Source organism: Pseudorca crassidens, chromosome 6 (genome assembly GCF_039906515.1).
Source record: "Pseudorca crassidens isolate mPseCra1 chromosome 6, mPseCra1.hap1, whole genome shotgun sequence".
In the NCBI taxonomy this organism is placed as follows: domain Eukaryota; kingdom Metazoa; phylum Chordata; class Mammalia; order Artiodactyla; family Delphinidae; genus Pseudorca; species Pseudorca crassidens.
Window position 1 is genome coordinate 124864605 of NC_090301.1, and position 14304 is coordinate 124878908.

Below are 14304 nucleotides of genomic sequence, written 5' to 3' on the forward strand. Positions count from 1 at the left end.
GATTACTTTGCATTCCCACCAATGCATGGGTTCTGCTTGCTCGAGAAACACGTCAAAACTCGGTATTGTCAGTCTTTTTGTTTTAGTCATTCTAGTGGGTGTATAGTAGTTTCTCACTGTGGTTTTAATTTGCATTGCCCTGAGGAGTTAATACAGTTGAATATCTTTTGTGTTTATCTGGCCTTTATATAGCATCTTTGGTAAAGTGTCTATTCACATATTTCATCCTTTAAAAACAAACAAACTAACAACAAAAAAACACAAGCTGTTTGCCTTTTTTGCTATTGAGTTACAAGTTTTTTATATATTCCAGATGTAAGTCCTTTGCTGACACATTTATCACAAATGTCTTCTCTCATTTGGTAGCTTGCCTTTTTATTTTACTAACAGTGTCTTTTGCAGAGCAGTCATTTTTAATGTTGATGAAGTACAGTGTATTAGTTGCCTCCTTTATAATCAACGTTTTTCGTGCCTTAAGCAATTTTTACTTACTCTAAGGTAACAAACAGTTTCTCCTATATTTTCTTTTAGAAATTTTAAGTTTTATACTTAGGTCCATAATTATACATTTTGAGTTAATTTATGTGCACAGTGGAAGTAAAGGTCAAGGTTTATTTTTTTTTCATATGGATATTCTGGTGTCCTGGCACTATTTTGTTAAAAAGACTATCATTCCCCTATTGAATTATCTATGTACTTTTATCAAAAATCAATTGACCATTATGTGTGGGTCTATTTCTGGATCCTCTAGTTTGTACCAATGATCCAGTGATTTATGCTAATCTCACATTGTCGTGAGTAGTGCAGCTTTATACCAAGTCTTGAAGTAAGGCAGTGGAGTCCCCCAACTTTCTTCTTTTTTGTCTAAATTGCTTTGCTATTCTAGGTCCTTTGGTTTTCACATAAACTTTAGATTTAATTTTAGATTCAATTTTTAGAAAAGTACCTGATGTGAATTTGATTAGGATTCATTTGAATCTACAGATCCCTTTGGGTAAAGGAAAATACTGAGTTTTCCAATCTATGAACATGATAGATCTTTTCATTTATCTAGGTCTTTAACTTCTCTCAGCAATGTTTTACATCATTTTCTAAGCCCGGGTCATACACATATTTTGTTAACTTATTCCTAAGTATTTTATGTTTTTTTTTTTTTTAATGATACTATAAATGACATTTTTAAAATTTCACTATTCATTACTAGTATTTAGAAATATAATTGATTTCTGTACACTGAACTTTTATCCTGCAACCTTTAGTAATTTCACTTATTAGTTCCAACAGCTTTTAAAAAACATTTAGTATTTTCTGTATACGTGATGCTTGTGAATAAAAAGTTTTACTTCTGTCTTTCCATTATCAACTGATTTTTAACCTTCCCCACTGCCCAGATTTTCCCCTAATTAAAATTTTAAAGGAAATGGACAATTTCATAACTTTCCTCCAAACCTATCTGTCCAGGAAGACTTTGATTTTTGACACTTTCATTTAAGATATAAGGCACTGACCATTTTCCACTAAGCTCTTTTTGCAACTATGTATCGTTTCCTTCTAGGTATTTGAAGTTGTTTATTTTTATCAGAAAAGAACCTTGAAGCAGTAGTTAAGAGAATGGTTGTAATCTATACTTCTGTACTGTGAACATGTACTTGAAATCCTGACATGCGTAGGATCCCAAATTACTTCTTCCAATAAGAGCACCAGGAAATATAGAAAAACATCTAACTACTTAAGGAAAACTTTTATTTTCTTTTTAAGAGCAACTGAAGGAAACAACATACACATTTCAGAAGTAAAATTATAGACAATTTGGGCCTAAGTCAATGATTTCCTTCTCAACAAAGTCTGAGGGCAATTATTGCTAATTGATACCCTTTTTAACGAGCAGTATAATTCTTGCAAATAGATGTTCAAAAATATTCTCTTTTGGGGTTTCCCTGGTGGCGCAGTGGTTGGGAGTCTGCCTGCCGATGCAGGGGACGCGGGTTCGTGCCCCGGTCCGGGAAGATCCCACATGCCGCGGAGCAACTAAGCCTGTGTGCCACAATGACTGAGCCTGCGCTCTAGAGCCCTCAAGCCACAACTACTGAGCCTGCGAGCCACAACTACTGAAGCTGATGCGCCTAGAGCCCATGCTCTGCAACAAGAGAAGCCACTGCAGTGAGAAGCCCGTGCACCACAATGAAGAGTATCCCCCGCTCGACACAACCAGAGAAAGCCCGCGTGCAGCAACGAAGATCCAACGCAGCCAAAAATAAATAAATAAATTAAAAATGGATTTCTATTAAAAAAAATTCTCTTTAGCTATGCTCCTTTAAATTATTCTGTTATGGGGATTCCCTGGCACTCCAGTGGTTAGGACTTGGTGCTTTCACTGCTGTGTCTTGGGTTCAATCCCTGGTCAGGGAACTAAGATCCCTCAAGCCATGCAGCTTGGCCAAAAAAAAAAAAAAAAAAAATTCTGCTGTGAATTCATACAAAACATAAAACACTGTCAAAAATCTTTGTTAAGGGGTCAGGAACTTGAAGTGGCGCTGTAAGAATTTGTTAACCTCTACCCTGTAGCAAGGATAGCACATACAAAGAAGCATGGACAGATAGGTCCTGGCCTTCATTCTAGGAGGAGGCCCGACCTTGCGTTACTGTGGATGATGGAGTCAGTAAAGACTTCCCAGAGAGTGACATCTGAGAGGAAACCTCAAGGAAGAACAAAGAATTAGCCAGATAAATAAGTGTGCAAAGGAAGAAGAAAGATTGTGGCAAACAAACAAAACAAAACTGGACTGTGCGAAGTCCCAAGGTCAAGAAGGCTGAGAACTTATCATCTGTTCAGAAAATATGAGCAGCTACTATTAAGCAGGAGGAATAAAGTAGCTTAAAGTTACTTTAAGTCTAAAGAGAACTAAAATACATTTGTAACAAAAACTAAGTTGGCAGGAAGGAGGCGAAGCAATAGGAAGGAGGCCACAGCTCACAGGTGAGAGACAAAGACAGAACAATTAAACACCATGCCTGAGTTCCTGGTTTGAGCAATAAGTAGATGGTAAGTACCATTTACCATGATGAGGAACATAGAAATCAGGCTGTAAAGAAAGAGGAATAAAAAAAGGAGTACCTTACTTCACTTCGCAATGCCACCTTTCCACTTGATACACAGAATACATAATTATTTGAAGGAGTAACTCAACTTCAGCACTGCTGACTGGACTAGACTTTGCTGTGGGGGTGGGGGCTGTCCTGCTTAACGTCGTGTATTTAGCAGCATCCCGGGCCTCTAAATATCCAAGAGCACCCCCTACTTGTGACACCTAAAAGTGTACCCAGACATCGCCAAACATTCCCTGGGGGGCAAAATCATCACCAGCTGAGGCCACTGATCTTCAGCATTCAAAGAGTATACAACGAAAAACCAAGTTGCATATATGTGCGTATACACATCTTTTTAAAATCTCTTTTCCTATACAGTAAGCTCCTGAAAGGCAAGACCTACGCCTTACACACCTTTGCATTCCTCATGGCATTATTATTACACCTCTGGGCCTTAATTAAATAAGAACACATTAATACATTAAAAAAAGTTCTTGTAGGCGTGCTTCACTGTAAGTTTCATGTACACTCTGTACCTGTGAATCAAGTGGTTAAAACAGGAAGAAAGAAAGCCCTATTTAAATTAGAACTGTAATATATCCATTTTTCAAATTTGATAACCTAGTATTTACTAAAATCCCACAAAGAATTTGCTAATTTTTAAATTAGAAAACTGGCAATATTTTTAAAGCAGGAAGCAATATAGAAAAATATCACACATCTCACCTGTTGCAGCTGGGTTTATCAATCCTGCAGAACCACTGTTGGCTATCTGTGAAGGAGCCTGGCTTAGCCCGGTGGAGGGGGTTCCTAACCGAGGAAACTGTTGAGAACTCATTTCCACCTGCAGTGCATAGGCATATGGTTATTACTGGATTCTGATATTAGAATCAATGAGAAAGTAAAGCATTTTTAGTACCTACATCTCCCCTTAGAAAAGCAAATGTAGCATCATCTATCTAAAATGATACTTGTTTTCAATATACAGTGCAGAAATGGTGTAAACTGTTTAAGCTTTCGATGTACATAGGTTCAATTAATGGTAAAATCGTTTATGTGGTGCTGGGGGATATTATGACACCGCCCCCCAATACCTGTGGATTGCCACAAAAGTCGGCACTGCATTGTGTATAACATCCACGTGACAGATCTTAACACAATATATATACTTCTGTGTAAAGTTTCAAGGCAAATGGCATGTGCCTTTGAAAGACTTAAGCCTCACACCAAGGTGAACAGAACTGTCATCAGTGTGTCACAGGAGGAATCGGAGGCAGATGCCCTGTCCTAAGAAGGGATCAGAAACCTTCCATCAAGACCTGATCCGAAAGGAATTCTCAAACGCTTTCCTGCACAGGCCTCCATTGACGGATTTCTCCCCCGCCCCTTTCACAGAGCCCCACTGAGCCAAAGGGAACCGAGACCTTCACCACTTTCCCTAAAATCGACCCCCACTCCTCCTTCAGGAGCCGATACGCCCGCAATCCTGCCCCCACCCTGAAGTCCCCCGCTGAGATCGGAGAACACACGTCTCCAGACACTCCGGGTCTCTGAGACTCCATCCCTGGGGAGGGGGACAGGCGTTCTGAGGAGCCCCGGGACCAGTGTGCCCTTTACCTGCCGCCGCCCGCCGCCCGCCCCTCCCGACTCCACATCGCCGGGCTGGGGGTGCCGCGGAGGACCCATCTCGGTGGCAGCGCTGGGCTCCGAGGTCGCGGGGACGACTCGTGCCGCAGCGCGCCTCGGGCCCGCCGCTGTCCAGCCCCGCCGGCCCCGCTCACCCCCGCTGCCCGGCTGCCGCTGCGCTCCAGTCCTCTTCCCCCGAACCTGCCCCTACCTCCCCCGCCCGCCCATTGGCCCCACGCCGGGCGCGTCAGTCCGGAGCCCGCACCAATCCAACGCTGCCTGCGCGCTGAGATCCCGCCCCACCCTCCCGCCGACTGCCAGCCAATCAGGCGCGAGCCTCGCCGGGGCAGCCCAAACCTCTCGAGGCTGAGCCAATGGCAGAGGCAGACAAGCGCCGCAGGCGAAAGGGGCGGGGAGCTCGGAGGCCCCGCCTCGGTCAGGGTCTGAAAGCGGCGGGCGCAGGGCCCGGATGTGGAGAGTCACTTTAAACTGCTCTAGGAGCCAAACTCCCTGGGCCGCCCGCCCGCCCGCGCTCCCCCGGCCTCTCAGCTTCCCCGCCAAGGCCCACGCCCGCCACGCCCCCACGCCCGAATCAGCCCAGCCCTCCCGACGCCTCTCCCTTCCTTGCCACAGGACACCCGGCCTCTGCCGCCGGCCCAAAAGCCGTGCTCAGCTCGCGAAAGAGCTCAGGTTTGCGCCGCAGGAGACGAGGGACCGCTGCCCTTCCCCGGGGACGCGCAGCGGGAAGGACGCTGCAGCCCGGCTCGGCCGCCCCGCCCCCTCGTCTCCTCCCCTCTCCTCCCCTCCGCTCCCAGGCGCCCGTCCCGCCATTACCTGAGTGCTGCGCCGAGTGGCCGCCGCGCCGCCTCGAGCTCGCTCTCGTGCGCTCTCCGCCTGTGGAGCCGGCGTCCTCGGGCTCCCGGACCCGCCGCTGCCGCCGAGGCGCTAGCACTCTGCCCCCCACCCCTCAGCCCAGCGCCGCTGCTTCCGCCGCCGTAACGAGCCTCTGACCCATTGGCTGGGGTAGGCCCCGCCCTCCTCCGGAGAAGCCAGTCACCGCTCAGTGTGAGCGGAGAGCGGACGGGCCTGCCCCTCGGGGGCCGCTGAGGCCTCTGGGAAATGTAGTCCCAGGTGCCGAGAGGGCGGGCCTGGGCGGGGCGTCCGGGCGACCGGGCTGGGCCAACACACCCCTTTGCTGTGTAAAGTCGGTTCTGCATTTTCTCTTTGCCTAGTAAAAAGCTCATACCCTTTTGCCTCAGCTGACGCCACAAGGTTTCATTTTCCCGAGGGCGGTGCGGCGCGGGAAAAGGTAATGGAGGCTGACTGCAGCGGGCCGAAGGGGCTGCAGGCAGGGCCGAGGGCTTTCCTGACTGTTCTTGATGTCCCCACAGAGGCCACGGCCCGCAAAGCCTGAGCATCGTGGGAAGATCGGGTGGGCGGAACTGAAGCGACTCTGTCGGGTTTGCGCCCGGCGCGCTGCGTCGGGAGCTGCACACCAGGCCGGACCCGCTCAGGAGCCGAGCACCTTCGGGTTAAAGCCGTCTCGGAGAGGGGCCTTTGGCGCAGGACTCCGGCACGGTGCACCTGCTCGGTTTTTCCAGATTACGAAGAAGCGGAGGGAGGCGGTGGTGTTTTGTTGTTTTGTTTGGGGTGGAGGGATGGAGTTTATACAGCTGCAGCAGACTTAGCCAAAGCTGCCGGAGCAAAATCTGAATCTGACAATAGAGTTAATGTCCCCCTCCTCCCTTCCCAGATGGTAATTTAGATCTGGAGTTTTGTGTTAAGAAATAAATGGGGCTCGCATCCCTGCTTCCTGTCGTGCACAGCTGTGTTCTTGCGAGGAAAAGAGTAGCTCGTGGCTACACGAATGTCTCAAATACCCGCTCTCCTTCCTCAAGGCACTTTCCTTTCTCACACTCTTCCCTTCTCAAATTTCTCCTAAAAGTAACTGATGTGATATACCTTAGCCTTCTCTCTCCTTAGGCAGTCCATTCTGCTTCTGCCACTCTTCTCAGACTGCTCCCCAAAGTTGCCAGTGACCTACTCACCTCGCCCAATGGTCCTGGCTTAGTTCTCATCTTGTCTAGTTTACCAACAGTAATTCTTCCTTAAAATGTGCTTCCCTATGGGAAAAGAATCTGAAAAACAATAGATATATGTATATCTATAACTGAAGCACTTTGCTGTACACCTGAAACTAACACAACATCGTAAATCGGCTATGCTCAGAAAAAAAAATTCTTCCCTTGGTCACCAGAACCACACTCTCTCCTGATTCTACTTCTGTCCCTATTAAGTTGCTTTCTACTTCTTTCTCACATATACAGCACTCTCCAGCCCTCTCTCAATGCTCTACTATCTTTCTAACTAGTTTAATGCACTCTCACAGTTTCAAATACTGTTCTCGAAAATGACTCCATATTTTGTCTGCGTGGTGATAAAGATAACTCAAGATAACTCTCTCTTGAACTGTATACCTACAGTCCCACAAATATGTCTTACAAGCCCCTGAGACTTAACATATCGTACACCTTCATTGATTTGCCTCACCTGTGTACTCCTCCCCCTTGTTTCTGGGTTTGGTTAATGGCATCACCATCTTCTCTGCCTTTGGTTTAATTCTTGTTGGTTTCCACTCTTCCATCTCCCAGGGTCACCCTATGGACTTCTGCACCTCCTTTCCAGTTGCTTCCGTAGCCTCGGCTCAACCTGTCATTAATTCCTGTCTGGATTATACTAACACTGCCTCACTCAAGTCTCTTCCTACCCTCAACCTGTCCTCTGCAGAGTTCTTTTTCTAAAGCATTCCTCTGAATCTGTTCTTTCCATCCATGATGTTCCAATGACTTCAAAATCTATTCCAAATCCGTAAACCCAGTTCAAAGGCCTTAGTAATTCAGTCCCTCCTACCTCTCAAGTATGGTTGAGCACTCTCTCAACCATAGTTTCCACCAGTTCTCCACACAGCTTGGCTTCCAGGGTTTTGCTCAAGCCTTGCCTTATATAGGCCTCACTCTTCAGCAGCTATGTAGCAGAGTGCTGCCATTTCTACAATGCCTAACTGCAAAGGAAATGATTTATCTTCTCCAAGAAGCCTTCCGTGAAATTCCTCTCCTTCCCCCCGCCCTACAGGATACTTCCGTGGACACTCCTTCGGTCCCTCTATTATAGTACTAATCTATCTACGATGTATTCTTCCTGGATTAGGCGGAGAGAGAAATTATTCATCTTTATATCTCCCATCAACAGGAAGGATTCAATAAATGTTTGCTGGGTATAATCACAAACACATCCGTAGTACATGAATGAAATCCGCATTTTCCTTAGTTACTAGAGACAGTCTCTGCTTTATTCACTTATGTCTCTAGTCCCTCATGTAGTGGATACTTGAAGGAAAATAGATGTTTCACCTATGGTTGTGTTGCTAGGATTTAGGATTTCCATCCCCTGAGCTTGGCATGCTGAAGACAGCCTTCTTGTACCCCAGCCAAGCTGAACCTTCCACACTTCTCAGGTCTTCAAGCCCCCCTGCCAGTTGCGGGGGCTTATTAGTGTCTTGGGTTCTTGGAGATAGTGTGCACAGAAGAGAGTCTGGATGGATTGAACAAAGACACCATCAGGCATAACATCTCCTGGGTGGTTACCAAGAGAACAAATAACTACTGCCCTCTGCCAACAAAGAGAGTAAGTTCTCAATGCAGGTGTCCTGTGGTGTCAGTCAAATGTCAATGGATGGTCTGCAGGTGTTGGTGAAGCTCTGTTTGGTCTCTGCTGCTGAACCCAGATGGTTCTCAACCTGAGCCTGGGTCGTCTAATGATACTGACTCTTTGGTTCCTCTAAGTCCAGATACTCCCCTTGGCCCAACTCCCCAGCCAGGGAAATATAGTCCCCTCCAGGTAACTCATCTGTAAAATGAAAGTACCGTTACTTATCTCAATCTTATTGTGTAGTTGTTAAAAGCTACACACGTAAAGGACGTGAAGCTTTTGAGCTCACTCACATTCATTGTTTTTATTACCTTCTTCTGGTTTGTTACCTAGGCCAAACTCAGACTCTGTCTCCTCCAGAGTGTGTATGGTGGACAGACTCTAGGATGACCCTTCATGGTCCCCCTCTTGGGGTTCATGACCTTGTGTAATCTCTTTCCTTTGAATGTGGCAGGATCTGTGACATTCTTCTAATAAATAGAATATGGCAAAGGTGAGGAGATGTCACTTCCTTGACTGTATTATGTTATGTTTAGTTTTTAGCTAAATTTGAAACAATAGAGAAACATGATTTTGACACATTCAGGATATTTAATGAGCCAAGTTTTTTAAACTTGTTACAGCAAGTTTAAAAAGATAGTGATTGTCATACGACCCAGCAATCCCACTACTGGGCATATACCCTGAGAAAACCATAATTCAAAAAGAGTCATGTACCACAATGTTCATTGCAGCTCTATTTACAATAGCCAGGACATGGAAACAACCTAAATGTCCATCAACAGATGAATGGATAAAGAAGGTGTGGCACATATATACAATGGAATATTACTCAGCCATAAAAGGAAACGAAATTGAGTCATTTGTAGTGAGGTGGATGGACCTAGAGTCTGTCATACAGAGTGAAGTAAGTCAGAAAGAGAAAAACAAATACCATATGCTAACACATATATATGGAATCTAAAAAACAACAACAACAAGATGGTCGTGAAGAACCTAGGGGCAACATGGGAATAAAGATGCAGACCTACTAGAGAATAGACTTGAGGATATGGGGAGGGGGAAGGGTAAGCTAACCTGCCGACATTTTGATCTTGGACTTCCATTCTCCAGAACCGTGAGAAAATAAATTTCCACTGCTTAAGCCCTACAGTCTGTGATATTTTGTTATGGCAGCCCTAGCAAACTATGTACTGTACGTATACTACATATAGTAGAGTATTGTTTTGTGAAATTTTAGTTTCAGTTGTGTGTATGTGCACTGGGTCTCAATGCAAGATGCATTTCTTATTATGGGTTGTAGGTCAAAATGTTTGAAAAACATTGAGCTGGAAGAAATGAAGGATTTTGCCTCCCAGTTCTGATATAAGCCAATTGAACTAAAACCTTATACTAGGCAAACCTGGAGAAACCTTAGCTCCGCTTTTCCTGGGTAGGGCGCTAAGGAGAAGAAATGGGTTCCTTATGAAAATGACTCTAGAACAGTGTTCTGGAGTGGAGTCTGTGGACAGAATTTACAAGGGTGTGAACTTGGATAGGAAGAAGGTACATGTTTATTTTCACTAATGTCTACCTGAAAATTACCATTTCCTTCCACTGTAAATAGAAGTAACAGATTTTGGTAATATTCGCAGTACTTGTAACTTTGTCACCAATTAAAATCACGTATATTTTCATATCACATTACACAAACTCTATCTCAAAACGCAAATTGCAACCATTCCTATATTGAAAGTATATTAGTTTGTTAATTAATATATTAATAAAGGAGCACATGTATTACGATGCACAATTTTTTTTTTTTTTTTTTTTTTTTGCATTACACGGGCCTCTCACTGTGTGGCCTCTCCCGCTGCGGAGCACAGGCTCCGGACGCGCAGGTTCAGCGGCCATGGCTCACGGGCCCAGCCGCTCCGCGGCATGTGGGATCTTCCCGGATTGGGGCGCGAACCCGCGTCCCGTGCATCGGCAGGTGTACTCTCAACCACTGTGCCACCAGGGAAGCCCACAAATTTGTTTTTTAAATATATTTTGATAATAACCTTGTTAGTATATAATTTCTTTCCCCAGGATCCCTAGGTATTTATGCATTTAAGAACATTTTTCTAAGAAGGGTCCATAGGCTTCACAAGACTGTCAAAGGGGGTCTGTGACAGATAACGGGTTAAGAAAATCTCTACAGGTATATTTTTATAGACTCAGGTCCTGCCTCTGTTACATTTCATCTGAGTCCTTTCTTAACTGTTTCTTTCCACTTCCACTGTTTTGGTTATGACCAAGACTCTCCTAATGACCAGTTTCTTTTAACTGGGGACTTCTTTGGTTCTAACTTTGACTTGACATCTTCCCAAAGGCTGCCTCTGTGTTTACACCTCTGCTCTTGCGGTGCAGCCCAAGGACAGTGGCCCTACCCTGACCCTCGGGCCAGGAAGCTGACCCACAGGGTTACAACTTCTGGACTGCTGAGGACCAGTGGGAAGGTGTCTTGGCCACCCAAGGCCACCCAAGGAGCTTGTGGCCATTAGAAATCCAGCTAATAACATCAGCAGCACAGAATGGGAAACCTTCAGTCCCAGGCCCTGTGGACCTGTTCCTGCCTCCTGAGGGTGTTTGACTTACTTTTGTGACCTCCCTCACTGCTTCATTTCTTATTTAGACTTCCAGCCCATGACCTGAATTTGTAGCCCCATACAAGGTCCTCCAGACCCAAGAGGTCCACATTTCCATTGCCCACCATCAGTGGCCATATGGAGCACGTCCGTTCCCCACAGCGCGGAGTCTGCCAATTCACAATAATTGGGATCTTCACTCCCTTTGTCTTCCACGAGCACACAGCACTCCCATTTTGGTTCACCCACCTGACCAACACTGGGGGGGAATTCCACACTCCCACAAATAAAAGAATGATACCTTCCAGGGGTGGGCAAGGACCATACTAAATTTCCTTCCCTCCACCCCCTTTATGGGAGCAATCATCCACCTTGTGCTGCGGGGCCCTACTTGGCCATCATGTCAGTAGCACACTCTGACCTCTAGAGGGAGCCCTGTGAATGACGAAGAGGAGCAGCTGTGAGCCTTCAGGGAATGGGGGGCTGGAACCTTGAATCACCAGCTGTCCTGGGGAATGGGGCTCATGTCTGGGCCACATATCCTAAGTTCACTGATGACCTTTAGTGTCCTTTGGGCAGGAATGCCCTACTTAATTTACTTTGTCTGTTCTGGCTCCCCACCCATCTCTGCCCAACTGCCAACATTTATCTATTTGGGGGTCACGATTCTTTTTTTTTAAAAATCACTTTCATTTTTATTTATAATCGGAAAACAATTAGAAGTTAAAGGGGGAAGGTATCTACAAACAACAAGTGCTGGAGAGGGTGTGGAGAAAAGGGAACCCTCCTACACTGTCAGTGGGAATGTAAATAGATACAACCACTATGGAGAACACTATGGAGGTTCCTTAAAAAACTAATAATAGAACTACCATATGAATCAGCAATCCCACTCCTGGGCATATATTCCAATAAAAACATGGTTTGAAAGGATACACGCACCCCAATGTTCATAGCAGCACTATTTACAATAGCTAAGACACGTAAGCAACTTAAACGTCCATCGACAGAGGAACGGATAAAGAAGACGTACATATACACAATGGAATATTACTCAACCATTAAAAAGAATGAAATAATGCCACTTGCAGCAAGATGGGTGGACCTGGAGATTATCATACTGAGTAAAGTAAATCAGACAAAGACAAATATCATATGATATTGCTTATATGTGGAATCTTAAAAAAAACGATACACATGAACTTATTGACAAAACAGAAACAGACTTACAGACTTAGAGAATGAACTTATGGTTACTGAGGGTGGGGGGAGGGATAGATTGGGAGTTTGGGACTGACACGTACACACTGCTATATTTAAAATAGATAGCGGCCGGGCCCGGCCCGGCGCTTCACTCGCGCTGCAGACCCTGCCTTGAGTGCGCAGCTCTCCGGCCCGCGTGAACGCTTCCCCCAGACACCACCACCCTTTGGAATGGCCAGCAGGGGACCTGCCTACGGCCTGAGCCGGGAGGTGCAGCAGAAGATTGAGAAGCAATACGACGCAGACCTGGAGCAGATCCTGATCCAATGGACCACCGCCCAGTGCCGCAAGGATGTGGGCCGGCCCCAGCCTGGGCGCGAGAACTTCCAGAACTGACTCAAAGATGGCACGGTGCTGTGTGAGCTCATTAATGGGCTGTACCCCGAGGGGCAGGCCCCAGTGAGGAAGATCCAGTCCTCCGCCATGGCCTTCAAGCAGATGGAGCAGATCTCCCAGTTCCTGCAAGCAGCCGAGCGCTACGGCATCAACACCACTGACATCTTCCAGACTGTGGACCTCTGGGAAGGAAAGAACATGGCCTGTGTGCAGCGGACACTGCTGAACCTGGGTGGGCTGGCGGTAGCCCAGAGCAATGGGCTCTTCTCTGGAGATCCCAACTGGTTTCCCAAGAAATCCAAGGAGAACCCTCGGAACTTCTCAGACGACCAGCTGCAGGAGGGCAAGAATGTGATTGGGTTACAGATGGGGACCAACCGCGGGGCATCTCAGGCAGGCATAACCGGCTACGGGATGCCACGCCAGATCCGCTGATCCCACCCACAGCCCTGCCCCCGCCTGCCATGGATGGTTAATATATATATATGTGTGTGTATATATATATATTTTAGCAGTGACATTCCCTGAGAGCCCCTGGAGCTCTCACACTCCCCTCTGCCAGGGTTGGGGCCTGGCCTGTCTCCTCTGAGGGTGCCTGACAGTGGCCTCCCCACCGTGCTTACTAATACATTCCCTTCTCCAAATCCACCAAAATTGGACCAACTGGCCTCTTTTCCCCAGGACCAAAATTAGGGGGGCATCACCCCCTCTCCCCACCATACCTCTTCTCTTTCTCTCTGGCCTCTCTTCCCCTGAGCCCTGTGCCCTAATCCATTCGTTGGCTGGGAGTCAGGGATGCTGCCTAACGACTTTCTCCCCACAAGTACGCCTCGCCCACAGCTGTGGCTGCAGGGACTTAATTTATAGGGAGGGGTCTGTGGCGGCTGCTCCCCCAGCCCCAGCTGGACTGCACTCACCACACTTCTGAGGCAGCCTGCCCTGGCAGAGGCCTTCAGGCCTCTCATTTTACATTCCCCTCTCTGTGGCTAAGGGGTGGGGGTGAGGGGACCAGGGAGGGAAGGCTGCCCACCATGGGCTGGGGCTTGAAGAATCTGAGTTTGATGATTTAAATAAAGAATCTGTCTTTTTTTTTTAACAAAAATTAAATTAAAAAATAAAATAAAATAGATAACCAACAAGGACCTATTGTAAAATAAATAAATAAATCATAAAAAAGGAAGAAAATAAAATAAGGTATCATGTTTTACAACAACATTTTAAAATCAAATATGATTAGATGGCAAGATTTATACTCCAAATATTATAATAGGACGTTGAGAGAAATTAAGGAAGGCTTAAAGGAGGTACATGCCATCTCCATGGACTGGAAGACTCAACTTGAAAACCTCTTATTCTCTCCAAAGTGATAGAGACTCACTACCATCCTGGTCAAAATCCCAGCAGGTTTTTATCCCCGCTGTGTGTGTGACTGTTATAACAAGCTTGTTATAACAAGCTGATTCTAAAATTTTTTTTGTTGTGGTAAAATATATATAACAAAATTTACCATTTTAACTGTTTTAAAGTATACAATTCAGTGGCATTAAGTACACTCGCAATGGTGTTTGGATAGATTCTTGACTGCTCAGGCTAGCCTGACCTCACCATCAGGACCCAAGCACTCCCTTAAAGGAGACTCTGGATTTTAGCAAAGGGGTGCAGTGGGTGTATCTAG

The 14304-nt window shown here is 46.1% G+C and overlaps 1 protein-coding gene, 1 long non-coding RNA gene and 1 pseudogene across 11 annotated transcripts in view; 2 read left to right on the plus strand and 1 right to left on the minus strand.

Annotated features, from left to right (window-relative positions):
- SAP130 (Sin3A associated protein 130) overlaps positions 1 to 5693 on the minus strand; it is a 74262-nt gene extending 68569 nt beyond the window's left edge. For 5 of the 10 annotated variants that reach the window (XM_067742302.1, XM_067742300.1, XM_067742301.1 and 2 more), the window contains exons 1-2: positions 5548 to 5686; positions 3814 to 3931 (exon numbers count right to left, since the gene is read on the minus strand). In XM_067742302.1, the coding sequence (XP_067598403.1) occupies positions 3814 to 3925 (112 nt within the window). In that variant the 5' untranslated portion in view covers positions 3926 to 3931; positions 5548 to 5686. Of the gene's footprint in view, positions 1 to 3813; positions 3932 to 4704; positions 4789 to 4868; positions 4916 to 5547 lie in introns of those variants that run through there. The other 5 variants (XM_067742299.1, XM_067742304.1, XM_067742296.1 and 2 more) reach the window with 5 other exon arrangements.
- An 18-nt stretch (positions 5694 to 5711) lies between these two features.
- On the plus strand, positions 5712 to 6521 carry LOC137226754 (uncharacterized). The gene is made up of 2 exons (XR_010944505.1): positions 5712 to 6022; positions 6105 to 6521. It is a non-coding gene; the product is annotated as an uncharacterized lncRNA (long non-coding RNA).
- A 5859-nt stretch (positions 6522 to 12380) lies between these two features.
- On the plus strand, positions 12381 to 13117 carry LOC137226755 (transgelin-2 pseudogene; annotated as a pseudogene).
- The last annotated feature ends 1187 nt before the right edge of the window (positions 13118 to 14304 follow it).